Source organism: Pseudochaenichthys georgianus, chromosome 4 (genome assembly GCF_902827115.2).
Source record: "Pseudochaenichthys georgianus chromosome 4, fPseGeo1.2, whole genome shotgun sequence".
In the NCBI taxonomy this organism is placed as follows: domain Eukaryota; kingdom Metazoa; phylum Chordata; class Actinopteri; order Perciformes; family Channichthyidae; genus Pseudochaenichthys; species Pseudochaenichthys georgianus.
This window is the reverse complement of record NC_047506.1, coordinates 31,718,111-31,739,656: the sequence shown is the minus strand read 5'-3', so window position 1 is coordinate 31,739,656 and position 21,546 is coordinate 31,718,111. Positions and strand designations below refer to the sequence as shown.

The 21,546-nt window shown below is 43.9% G+C and overlaps 2 protein-coding genes across 2 annotated transcripts in view; one reads left to right on the top strand and one right to left on the bottom strand.

Annotated features, from left to right (window-relative positions):
* The window catches only part of phactr1 (phosphatase and actin regulator 1), a 46,652-nt gene extending 43,416 nt beyond the window's left edge, over window positions 1-3,236 (bottom strand). The window contains exon 1 of the mRNA XM_034081022.2: window positions 3,047-3,236. Within this exon, the coding sequence (XP_033936913.1) occupies window positions 3,047-3,158 (112 nt within the window). The 5' untranslated portion in view covers window positions 3,159-3,236. The remainder of the gene's footprint in view (window positions 1-3,046) is intronic.
* A 904-nt stretch (window positions 3,237-4,140) lies between these two features.
* On the top strand, window positions 4,141-17,739 carry sirt5 (sirtuin 5). Its single transcript, XM_034081072.2, has 9 exons — window positions 4,141-4,251; window positions 13,293-13,407; window positions 13,529-13,662; window positions 14,352-14,577; window positions 15,147-15,234; window positions 15,887-15,940; window positions 16,029-16,152; window positions 16,689-16,804; window positions 16,900-17,739. The coding sequence occupies exons 2-9, from the start codon at window positions 13,305-13,307 to the stop codon at window positions 16,970-16,972; spliced, it is 918 nt and encodes a 305-aa protein (XP_033936963.1). The 5' UTR covers window positions 4,141-4,251; window positions 13,293-13,304; the 3' UTR covers window positions 16,973-17,739.
* Window positions 17,740-21,546: the final 3,807 nt, after the last annotated feature.

Sequence of the window (21,546 nt, the reverse complement as noted above, 5' to 3'; positions counted from 1 at the left end):
CGTCACCCCATTCAAAGTGAATGGGCAGAAGCGTTGAAGCTTCAACGCACGCCGCCGTGTGGACGGGCCGTCGTGTGGACGGGCCGCCGTGTGGACGGGCCGTCGTGTGGACGGGCCGTCGTGTGGACGGGCCGTCGTGTGGACGGGCCGTCGTGTGGACGGGCCGTCATGCTTCAAACTAAAAACACGACGAAGAAGACCAGAAGCATACAGTAGTGTAATTCCTGAATTTCATTTTTTTTTGGGGGCAAAAGTAACAATGTACACAAACTAAAAAATGTTGGTTAGTTCTCTGGGCAGATCAAATGGCTGGTATTTTTTCATTAACACATTTAACAACAGGAAGAATATCTTTATTCGAAAACAAGCTCTCACACAGTGTGCCTGCCCGGCAACACACAGTGGACAAACAACATTAGAGACTCTCTGGGGGAGAACGTGGAATGTCTAACAGCTAAAGAGACAGGTCTTTTTTTGGTGGAGGACAGCGCCAGAAGTAAGGTGAGAATCAGACTCATGTTGTGTGGTAGTAGGCTTTGCCAACAAATTAAACATTCATCTTGTATACAAATAGATTGTCACAGCTTAACAATCTCTACCTAAATCTCATTTGATTTGACAGTGCCTCTGATCAGACACCCCATCCATCACCATCTGCTTTGAGAGGGATTCATATTACTGTGTTGGGAGTATGTGAGTCTGGTTACGTTCTGTTGCAAAACCTGAGGCAGAACATTATGTTTGGTAAGGTTAGGGAGAATAGAGGTTGGGGTGAAAATAAAAAGATGTTGACTGTAGGTACAAAACAGAAAAATAAACAGTATTTTTAAGTTAAAGGTCTAAATATAGATCATATGAAATAATGTTACAAGCAGATAAATAATAACTTTTTTCTTTTTCTTATCTTCAAAGCCACTTAAGGGAAAATGTGAATACTAAATGTGGGTTTGAGAGGGTAACAAATGCAACTTCTAGCAGTGCCAATAAATGTCCAATTATTCTCGCCTGGCTGTTCGTAATACAAAATATCAGGTAATGTACAACAAGAGCAAGTAGAAGAGGGATTATTTTTCACTCATGGCAAATAAACAAACTGGAGTAAAATGATCTCATGACGGTTCGGATCTGAAAGTGGCCGAAGAAGGTCGAGCTCAAGAGAGCTGCCAAAAGCCTGGTGATAAACTCTTGTTTACTAAATCCAAGACTCATATGCAAACAGCCTCCCACACACACGTACACCAGGCAAGCATGCATATTAACACATGCACACTGAGGATGGCATGGATATGTGTCACATATAAATGGTGACACGCGTCTAAGAAAAGTGTGGGCTGGATTTATGCAAAACAACAGCAGCCAAACACACACACGTAAAGTCAAGGGGAATCAAGGGAGTGGGCGGGCAGATGGCTGAAGGGAAAATGCAAGATTAGACCTATTTGTTTTGGGGGGGAAGGCCAAAAGCAATGACATAGAAGGTTTGACGACAAATATCCCTCTCTTAGCAAAGCTGGCAGAGCCCACTGCATTCTGCACGATGCCACATCAGCCGTGAGCAACCTGCCTCTGTTTTCAGCAAGTAGCCAGGAGCAGCACTGTGAGCAAGACACAGCAGAGTCCCCCCCCCATCCACCCACCCACCACCTCCTTCAGATTCAAGCCATGCCTGACACAAAGCTCCAAGAAAGAATAATGTTACTCAAATCAGGCCGGCTCTGATACTCTGCTAAGAGAAGGAGCTGCATTTAAAGGAAACAAAATGGAGAGGGGAAATGTTGAAGGCCAAGGAGAGGGCAGCTGAGAGAGATTATAAGTAGGTGGGTCTGTACCATGAGTCATAAAGGTCTAAGCCGGCAACAAACAAAGGAGGAAGCATGTGAGCACATTCCTGAGCTCATTAGGATCTATGTTAGGCGATTTTGTTCTCATACACTTCTCAAATGTGCAGGCAAAAACAAGAGTAGCTTTAAATACAATCTGAATATTGCACACATTAACCTGCAATGTAGTGCTAAAAACAGAGTAGATGCAAACTTTTTTTGTTGACATTTGTGGGATTTTAAGTAAAGCAAAAGAGCAGCCGGATATGGGAAATGTATACTCGAGTCTAGCCTAGCCAGCCAGGCTACCATGTGACTGGGATGTGTCACATCGGCCAATTCTGGGGGAGGGTCGACCACAATCCAAATGCAGTAGCTCATTAAAGAAAAAGAGAAACGTCACTGATATATGTAACATGGATGATCAGTAATAGAGGAATGTCGATTCCATGCAGATCCTCTGGGTTCTGTGCGCGTGTTCTGCTCGGTGGCATTTTCAGCACCGAGGGGCAGTGGACAGCTCCGCACTGATGCGATATTAAAGAAACCTCCCTCAGGGACGAGGAGGGATTGTCATAGCAGGATCATCTTATTATACACAAAAAGGAACACAATTTAATGAATAGATCTAGCAGTAAATCCATTCAAATCATCCAATGCTTCGTGACAGCATACCATTGTGACCATGGCAACAAAGGAAACAATAACTTATCTGACCGTGTTTGCGTGCACACAAACTGGGATTGTATAAGGCCACCACATTTGGCAAGGATGTTCGCTTGCCATTCCTAACCCCTTCTCCAAAATGCAATACCATCAATAATTGCATTTTAAATGAGTAGCCAGAGGCGTCCAAGTTCGCATGCATTTCACTGCAGCTGACGATCAAGGCGGAGTCTGGTTGGAGTAATAGCCATCAATAGTCCAATAAAGGGTTAATTAGCTTTCACATAGCCTACCACACATGCATACTGAAAGACAGCCTATGTGGAACGTTCTTCACGGCTAATCTCCCAGTGCTTGAGTCACAGTGGGGTTACCGTCAAGGTGCAGCTAAGCACCATGGGTACACGGTCAGAGCTGCACAATGAAAGCCCAAAGTCATGCTGCTGCGTGGGAACTGTCACTACACTCGATGAAGCAATTTCTCACACCGAGTCCTTACATTACCCCCCCCCCTGCTAACACACCCAGACAAGGAGAGAACAACATCCGTGGCTGCCTACCTGTCTCCAGGTGCAGAGAGATCCTCGCCTCGTTGATGTAAGGCGTGTCACTCTTGGAGCGGACCCTCCGTATCGCTCTGCGGTCTACCTCCTCCTCCGGGGCCGCTGCCATGTTAGGCCAGCCGGGCAGCGTCCACTGGCGACCGGCGGGACTGCGAGAGAGACGGCGCCGCAGCAGCAGCCACTCGTGCACCCGCCCGGGTAGACGGTGTGGGAGGGGGGCGGGCTGTTGTGTGGGTGAGGAGGGAGGGGGAGAAGGGAGGAGAGAGAATGAGAGGTGGGAGGATGGTTGAGCATCTTTCTCTTTTATTTTCCTCTAGGTCTAGGTAGGAGGACATGCTTCACCTGATCAAGTTCCAAATAAGAGCACACTGTCCTATAACAAACACATTCACAAAAATCAATTCGTATTTGTTTCATTCTAAAAAGGAGCAACTGTCACAAAACCCAATTTCCCCGAGGATAATGAAGGTGTTCTGATACTATGTATTTAAAACTAAATGTAAACTCTTCTGTGCGTCTCATAGGAGATATGACGTAACATGACATAACATAATGACATACAATTAATTAATACAAGTAAATTACAGACATGTAATGAATATGAATGTTTGATTAAAATGGCAATAATGAAGCAAAACAATTTCAGCTTCTTGAATGTTTGGATTGTGTTATTGTCTCCGTTCTATATTATTTCCTCAATAATACCTTTAGGTTTTAGAAATGTGATGTCAATTATGAGTCTGGGAACTTGGAATAGCATTGTATCATTATTATTTGACAGAATAATTGACTGATTCATTAAACAAAAATATTCATATAAATGTATAACAATGGTTAGCCAACTTAAATATATATAGGCCAAGCCTTACCAGCTACAATATCAAAGTTATAATCAAAACAACGATATAATAAACAACAATGGGCCAGTATTTTTATTTTTTTCCCTTACTTTAAACTTTCGAACATTTCAATGCATGACTTTTCAGCTTCAAAACATAAATAGGCATATGCCTACAGTTAAGTTCTACTGTGGTACAAATGCTCCCTCTGTTGGTCATTTCCTGTCGAGGTGGGTTGTTATTTACCTCGCTGTCCCTTCTCATGGGCTCGTTCCCTCATAGCCAAACCAATCCAATAACTTCAGCTGCTGACAAAACACCGACTGAGTTCCTGCTTCCTCCAGCTGATGGTTCTGGATTCAGGTAGCTAGTTAGTTAGCAACCTACAGATCTAACAGGATGTTGCAAAACTTGTTCAGGGAAATATAAAACCATGTGCACGCCACTTTGTCTTCACAGCGTATTGTCAAGCTTGGGAAGCTTTTGCTGTTTCCTTGGATACTACTGCTAGCCCGTTAGCCTGCTAGCTAACTACCATTGTACATGCTGACAGGCTGTTAGTTTAGCTAGCATAACGTAATGCCAGCTAATAACAGACTCAGGAGGGTCCATGCTTATAGTGCATGACTTCTTTCGTATAGTATTGCGACATGTAGTAGGGCTACACGTATTGTCATAATACAATTAAGTAGCAGGCTAGCTGTATATGACGACGTTGAAGTTGGCTTCCGATTCGGCAGTTAAGGGGAAAGTTAAGGGACATTTAATTTACAGCGCTGAGCGAACAATCCTCCGTGTTTTAACCTCTTAAATCGCTGCATAGTCGATTTATTTGTACTGGATTATCCCAGAGAGGCTAAAGATTCTTTATAACACAGTTTGAGATTTGTGAAACCTTTATTCTATTTGTGAAAATAGAAACAAGGGAGATTTCAGTGCTTTGTTCGCATCCTGACCACATTAGACCAGGTCCTGATCTAAAACCACTAGACCTAGACTGATCAACTCTGGACTGGATTATCCCAGAGGGTCTAAAGATTCTTTATAACACAGTTTCAGATTTGTGAAACCTTTATTCTATTTCTGAAAATACAAACACAGGTGGAAGGCTGAGGTTGCTGCAGCAGGCCAGGATCAGAATCAGAGAGTGAACCTCCCAGCTGGGCAAGCCTTTATGCCTTCTTGTATTTTTCACAAATAGAATAAAGGTTTCACAAATCTCAAACTGTATTATAAAGAATCTTTAGAGTCTCTGGGATAATCCAGTCCAGATTTGATGAGTCTAGGACTAGTGGTTTTAGATCAGGACCTGGTCTAATGTGGTCTACATGTGAAAAAAGCACTGAAATCTCCCTTTTTTGTATTTTCACAAATAGAATAAAGGTTTCACAAATCTCAAACTGGGTTATAAAGAATCTTTAGACCCTCTGGGATAATCCAGTCCAAATAAATCGGCTACGCAGCGATTTAAGAGGTTCAAACACGGAGGATTGATCGCTCTTCGCTGTAAATTAAATGTCCCTTGACTTTCCCCTTAACTGCCGAATCGGATGCTCTGAATCGGAAGCCAACTTCAGCGTTGTGTAAACTAGCCACTGATCGTTTGTACATTTGAGTTGGCAGACGTAAGCAAATGTTTTAGTCAAAGATAAAACTAGCCAAACTCTGAAGAAACCCTTCATGTTGCCAGTTGATGAAACTTACATTAGTTTTAAATGCATTTCAAGCTTGACCGAATGATCCTCTATTAAATTGAAACAGCAGCTGCACAACAAACATGTTGTTTACGGTAGTCACACTTCGGCCCTTTCCAGGGCCGGACTGGGACAATAAGTCAGGCCGGGAATTATACACCCAGCCAGGCCACTACCAGTTTTCTTTTGTGCCATTTTGCTGGATTTATTTGTCAATATTTACAGCGTTGCTGCCCATAGTGATAGCCCTAAACTTTAAATCTACTACCCCAGAATAAACATATGGACATGGGTTACTATTTAAAAAAAAATTGCAAATCTATTTAGGAACCTAACCTATCCATGTTAACATATTTTAAGTGGAGGTGGACCTCAAATCCTCTAGGGGGGTCCGGGGGCATGCTCCCCCGGTAAGATTTTTTTTTTTTTAACTGTTGGACTTAAATGCATCAATCTGGTGCACTTTGAGGGGGAAATAAAGAGACTACACCCATATGAAACAGAACTGTATACATTTAAATAATCATAAAATCATAAGAACATGGCCATAACCAATAACATACCATATCCAATATGAAAAAATATTGAAACTTCTTTATTTATTTGTTTTTGGTTCATTTATAATTGTGAGTGTGTCTGGGCTCTTGAACCAGCCTCTCCTGTCTCCCCCCTCTGCCCCCTGCTCATCTTTGAGGCAGAAGCAAAGACTAGTTTTAGCTCTCAACAAGTTATTTGCATATTTTATTATTCATGCATATTTTACTAATCACTCCCCGTTCAAATGGAACTATGTGTTTACATAACATGGTGACCAAACCGTTTGAGACCCACTGAGATAACTTAGACTAAGTTAATTATCTAAACACTCAGAGAGTCCTTTACCTCACCTGTAGTTATCAGTCTCTCAGTCTGACTGGAGAGGACTCTCCTCCACCTTGTTGACAGCTCATTATATCCGTTAGCGGAGCTAACTAGCACCAGATGCTAACAACAATACACGTAACCGGTGCGCGCACTTTCTCTCTCTCGCTCGCGCCACACATACACACCCTCCCGAGCTTGAATGACACACAGACAGAGACCAATCGAGGGCATAGTGTATGATCGTGGCCATGTCGGCAGGCCACATCATGTAGACAGCCAGTCACCCTCTGTGAGGCAGAGTCAGACTCACATTTGTGCAGCGTTGCATTCACAATACATACATCCAAACAAAAAAATCCTCAGGCCAGCAGGCCACTTAGCAGGCCAGGCCATCGGGAAACCACCCGGTCCTCCCGATGGCCAGTCCGGGCCTGGCCCTTTCTCATTTCATCAAATCCCCCTCCTCGACTCCTCGGTCCTCCGGTAGTGACCCGGAAATGAATTTCAGCGCGCCATGTTGAAGGACGGCCCAATCCCAAACCACTCCCTCGACCCTACCCCTCCGTGACGGAGTGAACTCAGGAGTGAACTCCGTCTGAAGCCACACTCGCAGCTCAACGAGGCTCCCTCCGCACCAAGCTAAACGCACCAGGGTGCGTTCACACCTGCCTTGTATAGTAAGGGTATAGTAAGGGTGCGTTCACACCTGCCTTGTATAGTCCGGTTGAATCTAACCCTGGTGCGTTTAGCCGCTTGGTGCGGTTCATTTGGGTCGGTGTGAACGCAGTCCGAGACCTCTTAAGTGAACTAAACAACCGGACTCTGGTCCGCTAAAATAGGTGGTCTCGGAGCGCTTGCTTGCGAACTCTGGAGCGGTTCATTGCTGGTGTGAACGCAGTCCGCACCAAAACATAGGAAGAGCAGTATTTACGTGTCACAAGAACGCGGATATCTTCAAAAATCTTTAGCGAAAGAGTCTTTCAAGACATCCGCGGTTGTTTAGTTAAAGCGTAAAGCAGAATTAAGTGTTGAATAGTGTCGTGTAAAGTAAAAATTCTCCGTCAGCTACATAAAAGTAAGAACACCTGTCGTCGGTGAAACGCCCCTCCTCTGCAGAACGTCTCTCATGGATAAGCAGGAAAAGAACACCGACAGGCTGATCAGGAGCCCGACGCGAAGCGGAGGGATCTAGATCGGCATGAAGGTGTTCTTTTCCCCATAATGACCGCGCTGCTGCACATTATCCCGCTTATTACATGGCCACATTCCCAACAAAGTAACGACATGACTCCCAATATTAATTGAAATGCTTTTGTGGATTTAGAAAATTATTTTATTGATTTAAAAAATAGTTGCATGTATTTACATTTACATGCATCCGCTAAGAAAAATAGTCCGTTGTTACTGTTTGAACTAACGTAGCAACGGCAGGCAATAGAGTCTGGCTGCAGACCGCAGCAAGGAGGCGGATCCTATAGGGGCGTTACCTATAGGGGCGTTTCCTATAGTGAACGACGGGAGCCGGCTCTCGCCCGAGAACGAGCCGTTTTTTGTTTTGTTTTTGCGGAGGGATCTAGATCGGCATGAAGGCACATTATGCAATGTGCAATGTGGACATTATCCCGCTTATTACACATGGCCACATTCTCAACAAAGTAACGACATGACTCCCAATAATAATTGAAATGCTTTTATGGATTTAGAAAAAGATTTTATTGATTTAAAAAATAGTTTTATGTATTGATTTAAATTGACATGCATCCGCTAAGAAAAGTAGTCCGTTGTTACTGTTTGAACTAACGTAACAACGGCAGGAACTGCTTCTATAGTGTTTTTGAGGAGCTTTTTGATTACAGATTTGAAAACATCGTTGCTTGCTTTAAAAGTAGCACAATTCATTATGTCAAACCTTGAAAGATATCCCTGCCCTAATGCCAAAAGTAACTGGCAACTGAATATGTGTCGCCGTAGCTATGATGTCTATGTCTGGACCGCTGCGTAAAAAGGAGGGTTTCTGACCCATTACTTCTCTTCTTACTTCTATAAGAATAAAACACGGAGGACGGAGATCTCTTTTTGTCCCCCTATTCTCCCCGCTGCAGCCTAGCAGTTGATCTCAAAGCACGCTCCCCTCTCCTGCAGGGAGAAAAACTATATTTATATACTTTATATAGGTTGATACAGTAGCCCCTTTTTTAAAATAGTTTTTATAGGTGTTGCCATTTGTTTTGTGTAGCGTGGTTCTACAAGCAAGTCAATGCATTCATTGGGTGGTATCAGAGAGTTACACAGGTCTGTAAATGCAATGAAAACAATTGGCCACAGCAAATAATTTATATTAAACATGTAATTTTTACTTTTGAATACTTTAGTACAAAGGATGTCTTGAATAATTTAAGTGATATATGTGTAGACATATAAATCATTAGTCAAAACAGGGCTACATTTGATTTAATTAAAAGGTATAATATGTGGTAAACTGAAGAGCCCTTTGGGAGCCGAAAGAGCCGGCTCTTCTTGGTGAGCCAAATGATCCGGCTCACCAAGAAGAGCCGGAATTCCCATCACTAGAACAATGACTTCTTCTGCGAGGATTTATAAAAGCAGCTGGAATCCCTTAAATTGCTTTTGGATAAAAAAAGTTAGGAAACGCCCCTATAGGAAACGCCCCTATAGGATCCGCCTCCTTGCTGCGGTCTGCAGCCAGACCCATCTCACGGCAGGAACTGCTTCGATAGCGTTTTTGAGGAGCTTCATGATTACAAATTTGAAAAACATCGTTGCTTGCTTTAAAAGTAGCACAATTCATTATGTCAAACCTTAGGAAGTATTTAGATATCCCTGCCCTAATGCCAAAGTAACTGGCAACTGAATCAGGGTTTCCGCTAGGATTTTTTTCTCGCCGGTCAAATGTCCGGGCAGAATTTATTTTACCGGACAAATTTGAAACGTACCGGTCATATTTCAATAATAATAATAAGAGTTGTGTAGCAGAGTTTCCGTTAGCAGGTAATTACCGGCAGAAGCAGATATGCTTCAGTTTAAAACTCAGTTCACGGGGCTCATTTTTATATTGCTTCAGTTTATAATCGTAACAGATCGAAAAATTCAGATTCATTTTTCAATAAATTATTCCACAAACAACAAACAACATAATTATTACATTCAAACAAACTACTTGTAGTAGATAACGTACATTATTCAAAAGTTTACATTACATTTGAATAATAACGCGGGAGAAACGGATCCTCTCTTTTCCCCTCTCTCTCTCCTGACAGCCCGTCAGTTTCTCATGCAGCTCCTGCAGCTCGTTAAACAGAGGGCGGGGCTTCAGGTGATTATGCAGAGCTGCGTGTCTCGGTCAGACTCAGCAGCTGATCTGATCTCTCTCTCGCGTCCGGTTATACTTCACTCGCGTTTATGTCCATATCGATCAGATCCAGCTCTCCTGATCGGCCTTTATAGAGAGCACCGATCAAACTATTAAGAGTGAATATCGGCCGATAATGACCGGCGGCCGATCGATCGGAGCCTCCCTAATTATTACCAGACATTTTGACCGTCAGGTTTTGAATTTACCGGTTTAAAATAAATGTTACCAGCTAAAAACCGGTAATTACCGGCTAACGGAAACCCTGAACTGAATATGTCTGGACCGCTGCGTAAAAAGGAGGGTTTCAGCCCGTTACTTCTCCGCTGTTTTCTTGTCGCTCTTGTCTTGTCAGTTAGTTTCAGCCAAACTGTATACAGTCAACAAAGCCATGTAATAATGTTTTTTAACGGACGTTGTCTGATTATATAATCATATGTCTGTTGATCTCCAGACTAACAGAAGTATGAGAATAACCTGCCGAAAGTGCCGATGCTCCATGGCGGAGGCTCCGCTAGAAATTGCCGGGATTTGCGTTTGTACCCCCTTAATGTCTGACCAATGGTTGAACAGCATTTCCCGAGCACATGACTTGTGTTTAAAGTGTATAGTCCGTTTGAGTTTTGCCCGTGTGAACGCAAACCGAACCTTCTGAAAAATGAAACAATGTAACAAACTGTAGTCTGGTGCGCACCAGAGAGCGGACTATTAGGTGTGACCCTTAGACAAAATTAGACAAAATTAGACAAAATTAGACAAAATTACCCTTAGACAAAAAGTTTAAATGAATAACTCAAATAAAACTCCAAACATCTTTCATTGTGTTTCAAAGTTCTTTTAGTTTTAAACCTGATGTTTATAAGCTTCTTAGTTTTTGCAACGGTCTGTCAATATACACAGCTTTATAATAAAATGCACACATTTACCTTTTTCTATATTAAACACAGGTTTGATCCTAAGTTAAAAACATATGAGGTAATCATGAGGTTGCTAATGAAGAAACACACTCCTCAATGTCAGTCTTGGTACTTTAATGACAAAGATCACGACACCCTGAAACAGAGCAATGCCGCAGGATAAGCTGACAAAGTATTACATACATGCATGTCATGACCAATACACATATATTCAATTACATATATTAAAGACACACTAAACAGTAGTGGAAACAGTCTTGCATGAGTGAGTGGATGAACGTCTCAACTCGAGGCGGAGTGAATGAACAACATGTGAACTAAAATGGCCGCTAGGCACTATCGGGTCAAAGCACGGCATATCCGGGCAGCGACAGCAGTGACGCTGCCCTCTAGTGGCCGGCGATAAACTCTTCATCCCCCCCAGACCGGAAAACTATGGGCCGGAATAGGTTAACGGTCTAAATCCAGCTGCCGGATTCGGGCTCGTAACGTGCAGGCGGCCTCCTCACGCGGCCTGGCCGAGTAGGCTGGGGCAGCATCGGCGGCGACTGCGGCACCGGTGCGCCCAGGAAGGCACCCGTAGGAACGGTGAGGTCAGAGGACGCCTCACCAGCAGGTGCCGGTGGGGAAGCGCCCATAGCCGAATCGCGGGGTCCAACAGCCGGCTGCTGAGCGATCCCCTGGGGCGTCGCCCAGCCCGGGTGGATAGGTGGGGGCTGATGGTCCAGAGCAGCGGGCGGCGGCAAGGGCGCAGCCGGCTGCTCACGGGCGCAGGGTGTGGCCGGCATATAGGCACGGAGGAAGCGCCGGTTGCGCAGTGTCAAACGTCCCGAACCGTCAACCCTAATCCGATACTGGTCGTGGCCCGGCGACTCCACCACGATCCCTGACCTGTCCCATTTATGGGGGCTCGGGCCTTGCTGGTTCTGGAGGAATACCCTTTCGCCGAGTGCCAATGGGCGGAGCGGTCTTGAGTGAGTCCCCAGGGATTCGGTGGTACGGGACAAACGGGTCCGAAAGGGCGTCCTCCTTCACCGCCCATGCCTCGCGCCATAGCAGGCGGATGTTCGGGTTCGAGAACTTCTCGAGGCGGTTCACGAAGGAGAGCGAGCCACGAAGGAGAGCGAGCCACGAAGGAGAGCGAGCCACGAAGGGGGCGGCCGAAGATGATCTGCGCTGGCGAGAGGTTGCAGTCGGGGTCAGGCGTGTTTCGCAGCTGCAGCATAGCACGCAGGAAGCGGTCCTGATCAAGGCCGCCCGACGGGCCGGTGTTGGACTACAGGAGGCGCTTAGCGGTCTTAACTTCTGCCCTCCCATTCGACTGCGGGAAGCTAACGGACGACACACGGTGTTTGACGTGCCATAAGCGGACCATGAATTCCGGACCACCGTCGCTCGAGAGCTCCTCCGGTACGCCGAAGGTGGCGAAGAATGAACGGAGGTGTTGGACCAGGCCAGCTGAGCCCGCCAGGGCAGTACCCGCCGTAGAGCTCAGGACCTCTACCCAGCCCGAGAGACGGTCCCCGACAACTAGGTAGTGGTGGCCCCCATAGTCGAAGAAGTCAGCAAACACCGCCTCGAATGGCGTGGACGGGGGTGAGGACGGCAGGGGGGTGTAGCCGCCTGTGACGGAGCATTGCGGTTGCAGTCTGTACATCCGTCCCTGGTGGCCTGAATGTCCCCGGATATCCCGGGCCAGTAAACTATGGCTCGGGCATGCTGCCCCATCGCTGAGGTTCCCTGGTGGGCGGCATGGAGATGCTGAAGGACTCTCCCACGGAGGGATGGGGGGACCACGACGCGGTCCCGATAGAGCAGAACGCCGTCCTGTGCATAGATGGACTCACAGACCGATGACAGACTCGCCAGGGCAGGGTCATTTACGTCAATCCCACCCTCCTGCTCGATGAGTTGGAGGAGGTGGCCGAGGCATCCGTCAGCCGCTGTCTCCCGTGCGAGGAGGGGCCAAGAGACGGCTCCGAGCTCCCGTGCGTCGTCGTGGATGGAGGCCATGAGTGCTGACTCCACGGCGTCAGGCCCGCTCGCTGAGCCATGCATTGCACACAATTTAAACCAATCAATGTTGTGTAATTAACAAGGATAATCTGGTGTTTTCTAGTCGATGAGTAGTGCAGATATCACTGTAAAATCAATCGACAGTAAGGGGAATACTTACTTCCGGGTGTACAATTCTCCGTTATCCAATGAGAATGGACGCTCACATTGCCTTTAAGGGCAGCCGGCATAAACGAATGCTTCCAGCGTCCATAGAAGCATATGGACATCCCGGAAAGCTGAAAATGGACGCTAAGGCCCCCCCCCCCTTGCGTTGGAAAAAGCCGACACAGGGGACTTGACATAACGTCAACATAGGCCGACCTGGGAGTGAGGATGTGTTGAAGTGACATATCTGATATAGCCTATAGCCCATTGCTCGTTTGTCAAAGTTTGCTAAATTTGAAAGGATTTGAAGTATAAAGCGTTTATTGCAAAAGTTTACATTTTGATAACATGAGGCTCAATTTATATTGTGAATATTGTCATCCTTGTCTTTCTTAGAAGCCAAACCGAATGATTGTGCTCCAGCTCACCTGCAGAGGTTTGATAAACTCTCAACTGCATGGCCACCTGAAAATACCCAGGGCCATGCAAAATATGGCCAGACCCAGTTCAGGTAGTCTTTATTAACATTCTTATCCTGATGTGTTATTTATATAGTCATCCACAAATCTATGTAACAGTAGTTTAGTGCGTTTTGCATTTATATATTATATTTCTGTGCTTGTTTTGTGCAGACCTGGCAGCTTTCAGGAAGACTTTCTCCAAGGCCAAGAATATAGCCATCCTCACCGGAGCAGGGGTGAGTGCAGAGAGCGGAGTCCCCACCTTCAGAGGAGCAGGAGGCTACTGGAGAACATGGGAAGCACAGGTATGCAAGTATACTATTAAGTTATAGGTGTTTGCTATTTAGCCCTCCTTTATTGATATAAACTGGGATGACACACCTAACGTCATAATGCAAATCATTATGTCAGCAAGTTGAAACTCTTTTTCATCCAAAACTGAAAACTTATCTTCATGAAGGGGTGATTCAATGCAGAACTCTTGTATTAGACTGCATTAGTTTTAGCGAAGTGTGCATATTAATTTGCAAACGAGCATACTCTACAACTGTTATTTGAAATGTCCTCCATCAGTTTTTATGTTTCTGAGTCCACTACCGGCAAAAGTAGGGTAGGAGACATGGGGAAAAAATGTAATCTCGTATTCAAATATGTGACCAACTAGCCCCCAATGTTTTTACCCATTATGCAGCTGACAGCCCACCTGAGGTTATCACTTTTTTGTATCCCTCCGCATCACGTTGTGTATATCAATCTAGCTTAAATTGCAGCATATAGAAGACATTCTTTGTACAATTTGTAAAGTTGTCAATAATCTTAAATCTGTCACATCACAACTTCGACTTTCCATTATTTAGCATTAATGTTCAACAAGCAAAAACAATTTAAAGTACTTTTGGTGGGAATATTTTTTCCCAGGGACGATCGATCAGCACATAGTTTTTGTCAGTACTATTAAACCTTTATTAACATTCAGTTTATTCTTATGTTTAAGCAACTTGCCACTCCAGAGGCCTTCTCCAGGAACCCCTCCCGTGTTTGGGAGTTTTACCATTACCGCCGTGAGGTCATGCTGACAAAAGATCCCAACCCCGCCCACCTGGCCATCGCAGAGTGTGAGGAGCGACTGATCAAACAGGGACGCAACGTTACAGTCATCACTCAAAATATTGACGAGCTCCACCGCCGTGCCGGATCCAAAAACATCCTGGAGCTCCACGGCAAGTAGAAAACCCTCAAGACACCGAATGCCAGCATGGATTCAGTAATCTATACTAACTGCTTAACTTAAAATGTATGTATTTTTTACTGCAAACATTTTCTAATGGCAAGCATTAACTGGTTTCAGCTTCTAAGTTTTGAGGATTTTTTGCTTTTCCTGTCTGACAGACGATAAACAGGACATTTGATCCCCTGTTGGAAAATGTTCATGTATTTACTGTAATCTGACATTTTATTGGCTAATTAACAAATTAAGAGAATAATTATTTGTCCTTCCATCTGTTCACTTGATTATTGTCAATAATAGTATATCCGGTTATTATTTTAAAAAAAGACATAATGTTTACGAGTCCCTAAAATGTCAACAAATTAGGGGAAAAAACATAGCTTAGGTTTTAAAGATGAATAGACTGGGGAAGCTGGACTCACACATATGTGGCATTTTTAGTTGACATATTAGTAATAACTATTAATTAAAAAAATGTGTTTGGTAATTTGCTGTCTTTTGAGTAATCCATTGACAATTTGTTTCGGCGTTGATCTGTTGTCTCTTGTTTTGTTAATCCAGGAAGTCTGTTTAAAACACGCTGTATGAGCTGCGGTCATGAAGCCGCCAATTACCATAGCCCCATCTGTGGCGCTCTGAAGGGCAAAGGGTAAGAGCTTTATCTCGTGTTGTTTGGATCATTGGATTGTTTTCCTCAACAATATGAAAAATGTGTTAGAAGAGATATTGATCATAATCATTTGAGCACTAAATGCCAGAGGGGAAAAAAGGCCCATTTCAGCCTGTCAGATGTCAGCAGCTAAATAACACCTGATGAGGCGTTGAAAGGGAAATCTGTGAACGCTATGAAATGTCACTTGTCACTTATCTGACATTTAAAATGGATGTTTTTTAAAAGCTGAAATGTTCGACCAATCAATTTAGTCTTTTTTGTGGATACAATGACGCAAGTGCTGGGCTACAATTCAACATAATTATCATAGCAGATCATGTTAAAACTGATATGTATATTTTGGATCATATAAGTGACGTACGCATGTATCGAAGCGATGAATATGTAATAAATGTAAGTAATAACATTTTCAGGCTATACTTATTTTTCTCAGTTTTTCAAGTATTTTTTATGATACCTTCCGATATTTTTGTTGCTATTGTGTCAATAACTAAGGGAAAACATTTGAAAAGACAGCCGTCGTACTAGTAGCAATGCTCTCATTATACAGAAACATGCTTTGCCTGGAAGAATTTTAAGGTGTATTTTGATGTAATCACCCTTTCTTTTTACCAATCGGCCTCCTCAGAGCACCAGACCCCGACACAGAGGACGCTCAGATCCCTGTTCAGCAGCTGCCCAGGTAAGAGATACACTCATGTTTTTTTTTCTCATGCTGTGCTCTTTTCAAATGAGGTTATTTGTCTTGACAAAGTGTGTGTGTGTTTCAGGTGTGAGCAGAAAGGTTGTCACGGTCTCCTGAGACCAGCTGTGGTTTGGTTTGGAGAGACTCTGGACTCAGACATCCTCTCCCGTGCAGAGGAAGTGTTGGACAGCTGTGACCTCTGCCTCGTGGTGTGTGTGTGTGTGTGTGTGTGTGTGTGTGTGTGTGTGTGTGTGTGTGTGTGTGTGTGTGTGTGTGTGTGTGTGGTGTGTGTGTGTGTGTGTGTGTGTGTGTGTGTGTGTGTGTGTGTGTGTGTGTGTGTGTGTGTGTGTGTGTGTGTGTGTGTGTGTGTGTGTGTGTGTGTGTGTGTGTGTGTGTGTGTGTGTGTGTGTGTGTGTGTGTGTGTGTGTGTGTGTGTGTGTGTGTGTGTGTGTGTGTGTGTGTGTGTGTGTGTGTGTGTGTGTGTGTGTGTGTGTGTGTGTGCGCGCGCGTGCGTGTGTGTGTGCGCGTGCGTGCAGACAACCAAAAACTAATGTGCATCACATACTCCTGCCAAAATCACTAATGTAATTATTAAATGTTTTATATATGTCATAAAAATGCTTTGAAAACATGACTGGTTGTTCCGAGACTCTCAGAGTCTTTTGAAAATGATAAAAGCTGTGTCCTTAAAAAAAAGCAGTTATTCACTTTCTTGATACTTTTTCAATAAAATCTGCCCCTGCAGGTTGGCACTTCATCCGTTGTGTATCCAGCCGCCATGTTTGCTCCTCAGGTGGCAGCCAGAGGTGTCCCTGTGGCCGAATTCAACATGGAGGACACGCCGGCCACCATGCGCTTCAAGTGTGTTTCATTTACTGTCACCAACTCAGACACTCACATCATTAATAATCACTGATTTAATTCACAGCAAGTTTCTTTTTCTCTGTCTGTTTAAGGTTCCATTTCCACGGCCCCTGTGGGACCACGTTGCCCCCCGCGCTGGAACGCCACGAGACTGAACTAAAATGAGTCCCGGACATCAGCTGCACACAGACCAGACTGTCTAACACTGGAGGACTTTATTGGTACCAAAAATAATAATATAATGTGAGGAGACGGGGTTCAAGACAAAGATTTGTTTCTGCTGATAAATTGATAGAATATACAATAAAGAGTAAGTGGGCTATATTGTAAACAGTTACACATAAAGTGGTCGATTGTAACACAAGTACAGTACATTTACGCAAGTACTGTACTTTAGTAAAGTTTTGAATTCACATGATGTTACTTTTTGCTTTTACTTCACTACATTTTGTGGGCAGAAGTGACATTTTTAATCCACTACATTTCTTTTATAGTTTTAAATACTAGTTACTTTGCAGATTCAGTTGTGATGAACACATTAAAGTGATGAACACATTAAATCATCAATATTTATAATATAATTATTTAATATTGTATTCCGAAATGGGCCATATTGCATAATGATTACTTTTACTCCTGTATCATTGCTTCTTTCCTTTAAGTAAAAACAAATTGGAAAGATTAAACTGATTGGAGGACATGTTTTCCAGCATTGAATGTTCAATAATGGAGCAAATGATGCTAAAATGCTGAATCCCACTACTAGTGGTTTGTGCTGACATGTGCAGAATTTGGTTTAAGAGTTATAATTGTGAAACTTGACTCCTAGCATAATGATTAACTGTGCTGTTTATAAAAGGACATGTTAAAGAGTGACATTAATAGATAGTAAAAGCTATGGATTAAATGTGAACACTTGTTGGACAACTGAATCAATCCTTTTTCATTGAATGAATACTGCATATCAGACTGTAGGGGGCAGTGTTTAGCTTCTGCTTTGAAAGCCATTACACCTACATTTAGGAGGGAAAAAAAGAATATTTCTGAAGGATGTGTGTGTGTGTGTGTGTGTGTGTGTGTGTGTGTGTGTGTGTGTGTGTGTGTGTGTGTGTGTGTGTGTGTGTGTGTGTGTGTGTGTGTGTGTGTGTGTGTGTGTGTGTGTGTGTGTGTGTGTGTGTGTGTGTGTGTGTGTGTGTGTGTGTGTGTGTGTGTGTATTAATTCAGTGTTGTCTGAATTGATGGACCGTGGTGAAAACTATATGATGCCTTCCAGTGGGCGTGAGTACGCTCCAGTAAAACCAGGGAGACCAGTGACTGTGCACTCCCTGAGTCATGAGGAGACGATTTGTCACATGTATGTTGAGGTTTGGAGTTGATTCAAACCACATATGCATATGAAATGAATAAATATGCAGTCTTGAAAACCGAGGAGTGTCTCTGCAGAGCTTCCTCTGAATCTGCATGTCTGAATCACAAAGGATCAGAGTTTAACACTTCAGTGTGGTGGTGATGGCAGAAGTGTAGGAGTGTTTATTAATGTTAAGTCCTCTTTATGTTCTCTGTTGTAGGCGTTGTTCTGCTTGCTGAAGATGGGAAGGTGCATTGTGGGACTTTAATGTATTGCGGGGATTCCCAACCAGTGGTACTCTGTGGTTACCCTGAGCTGATTACCAGGGGCTACATGGACAGCTTGTGGAGAAGCTAAGCTAATTGAAAACAATATGAATGATCCACAAATTGGTTTAGCAGATTCTTGCTATTCGTGTGTCCGCCAGTGATTCAGATCTAATTCGAAAATATTAAAAGTAGATTTTTTCATTACATAATTTAGGTTAATTCATTTATCACATTTTTCATCAGTGATATCAGGAACGTGCTGTTCTTTCCATAGGGCCTCAAATGTACCACTTATTTTGTTGTTTTAATGTACAGATCTGCATGCGAGTATTGTTTTAATACAAACTTGAACAAAGGTTAACCTTATCTTCAAATAATATATATGTGTTGGTTATTTACAATTATAAAGTTTTCCTTTTAAGAACATAGATCCATTGTCAGAGGTGCATTTCCGCAAAGTCCGTGAAATATATTGCTGACCACTGTCTAATTGTCAATCAAGTGCTTCTCACATACATTTGTAGCCCCCTCCGTAAATTCGCATTCCTGTCAAATTTGTCTGAGAAAATTACCCACAATGAATAGCTTATTAGCGCACAGGGGTTACAAGGGGAAGGTGTTAAATATACTTCAACAAAAAGGATTGCACATATTCAGCCTTGCATAATAAATTGGTTTCAGATTGAACATGCCACACAAACATAGGCAAAACAAATACAAATAATTATCTTAATTGAAATCTATCTCTCGTCGTGTAAGGCTTAAGCTGGAATACGTTAAAATCAGGCAGTACAAAACTTAAAACACATGCATGAAACATGTTTTAATGCTGTCTAGTTAAGCTGATATGTCTTGGCAAAGTGCTGTCACATACCTATTTATATAATTGTTTTAATACTTTTGACCTATACAATAAGCCCTTAATGTATGCACTGTATGTTACTGCTAACAATTACCTGCATTAGGCCACATTGGTAAGTCATTTTGACCAATTGTCATCAGAGACGTAAAGCAAGTTTTTTAAATATCTGTTTCTCTTGTGTATATGTTGTCAGTCAAATCCTTTTTCCATCAACACCGATACAAGTATTTATCTCGCTTTGCACAGTGAAGCCCTTCTGGATCACCAAGGTACTTCATTTTGAAATTAAAATAGATTTTCGTTTTAAAATCTGCCTCAAGGACACTGTTGACCTACATGAAGCCAAGGAGGGACGATTCCAGAAAATGTGAAAGTGGTTTGCCACTGCGCTCCAACAGGACCTCCAGCAGGCAGTCTGATTAGAGTGGTTAGTCTTTTGAGCTGCAGCAAAGACAAATGGAGTCCAACCCAGTCTCATAAAAAACGTGTAATAACTACGTTGGTCCACAACGTAGGACGTAGTATTTCTACAAAAACGCCTCTGAAATTGTAAGATCCCTACGTTTTTTTTCACCATTCATTCCAATGGCTGGCGTCTGTCACGTGATCTTCACATTTTTCCCTGCAGAAAAAAAAAACATGGCCGAACTTCGTTTTATTCTCGGTGTAAAATGCCTATTTTAAAGTTAGTTTGGCCATTAAAATGCGTTTTGATGTCATTTGATGCGAGAAATATGAGTTGTTATTTCAGATTATGTGTGCAGTTGATGCACATGATCTTTAGTTTGTTAGTTATTACGAAGATTACTTCAGGAAATTGTGTCGATACAACGTTTTCATTGTTACCAAGGTGGTTGCTAGGGACGCTGCTATCGATATTATTTCTGTTATGTTGTGTAACAGTTTAATGGTGTAATCTTTATTGCTACCCCCTTCCCCGTCAATGTATAGTGTTGGTCCACAGCGCAAAGTATTAGTTTAACAAAATCCGCAGTCTGTTATTTTCCCCTGTGCAATTCCAGTCTCACATCTCACATCACATCGTCATAAACAAATACCGGAAACAGACCGAAAACACTTTATTCCGAGTGTGCTTGCTTTTCTCTTTGAAAGTCATCACATAACGGCATTGTAATACACAGTTCAGATGCATTAAATATTACATATTGCGGGTGCGTCAGCCGAAGGAGGTGCGCCAACCGACTTCATCATGCCCCTATCGGCAGCTAGCCGATCCACTTTAGAGGACAGCCTGTTTCTAGTCCTTCTATTGGGGGGAGCACACATAGCCATCGCTCCCTCAAGTCGCCGGGAACGGCCAAATTGATCTGGAGGAGGATATGACAAGGAGAGGTGTCTGTTGGCTGCTGCCAGACGTTCCACCTCAGTGATTCTAGCCACTCTGAGCGCCCGAGGCATGCAGCTACAGCTCATGCAGGCGTTTACCGTGAGAACCTCCCTCAGATGCTCGAATTTCGTCCCCACTGACCGCCAGAGGCGGCCGAGGAAGGAGGGGCAGCGGTCGTGGCCGTCCTCGGGCTCAAGAGAAGCCATACAGGCGCTACATGAATAAACCATTCTGTAGGTAGCCAGATGCAGCGTAGCCGGGAGCGGGTGCGGGAACACAGCCTTCACCAGCTACCTGCTTAAGGGAAAGAGTAGAGCGTTGCTGCTACTCGCCAAACAGAAAGAGGGATGTAATTATACCCACGTTACCGGCAGAGGGAGCGGGAGCGAGAGCACTGCCTTCACCTGGCTGGATTAATAAACACGGCTGAGTTAGAGACGAATGCCAGATGCAGCATAACCGGGAGCGGGTGCGGGAACACAGCCTGCACCAGCCACCTGCTTAACGGAAAAACAGGGCAGTTCCGCGTCTACCAGGAGCGGGGGCAGGAACACTACCTTCACTGGTTGAGTTAGAGATGAATGCCAGATGCAGCGTAACCGGGAGCGGGTGCGGGAACACAGCCTTCACCATCTATCTGCTTAACAGAAAAACGAGGCAGTTCAGCGCCTACCAGGAGCAGGGGTGAGAACACTGCCTTCACTGGTTGAGTTAGAGACGAATGCCAGATGCAGCGTAACCGGGAGCGGGTGCGGCAACACAGCCTTCACCAGCTACCTGCTTAACGGAGAAACAAGGCAGTTCCGCGTCTACTAGGAGTGGGGGGCGAGAACACTGCCTTCACTGGTTGAGTTAGAGATGAATGCCAGATGCAGCGTAACCGGGAGCGGGAACACAGCCTTCACCGGCTAC

Excerpts from the sequence above, each read along its gene's own strand:
- sirt5 (XM_034081072.2), top strand. The coding sequence starts at position 13,305 with ATGATTGTGCTCCAGCTCACCTGCAGAGGTTTGATAAACTCTCAACTG. Across the intron at positions 14,578-15,146 it reads AAACATCCTGGAGCTCCACG|GAAGTCTGTTTAAAACACGC; the intron begins GCAAGTAGAAAA and ends TTGTTAATCCAG. Across the intron at positions 15,235-15,886 it reads GGCGCTCTGAAGGGCAAAGG|AGCACCAGACCCCGACACAG; the intron begins GTAAGAGCTTTA and ends CGGCCTCCTCAG.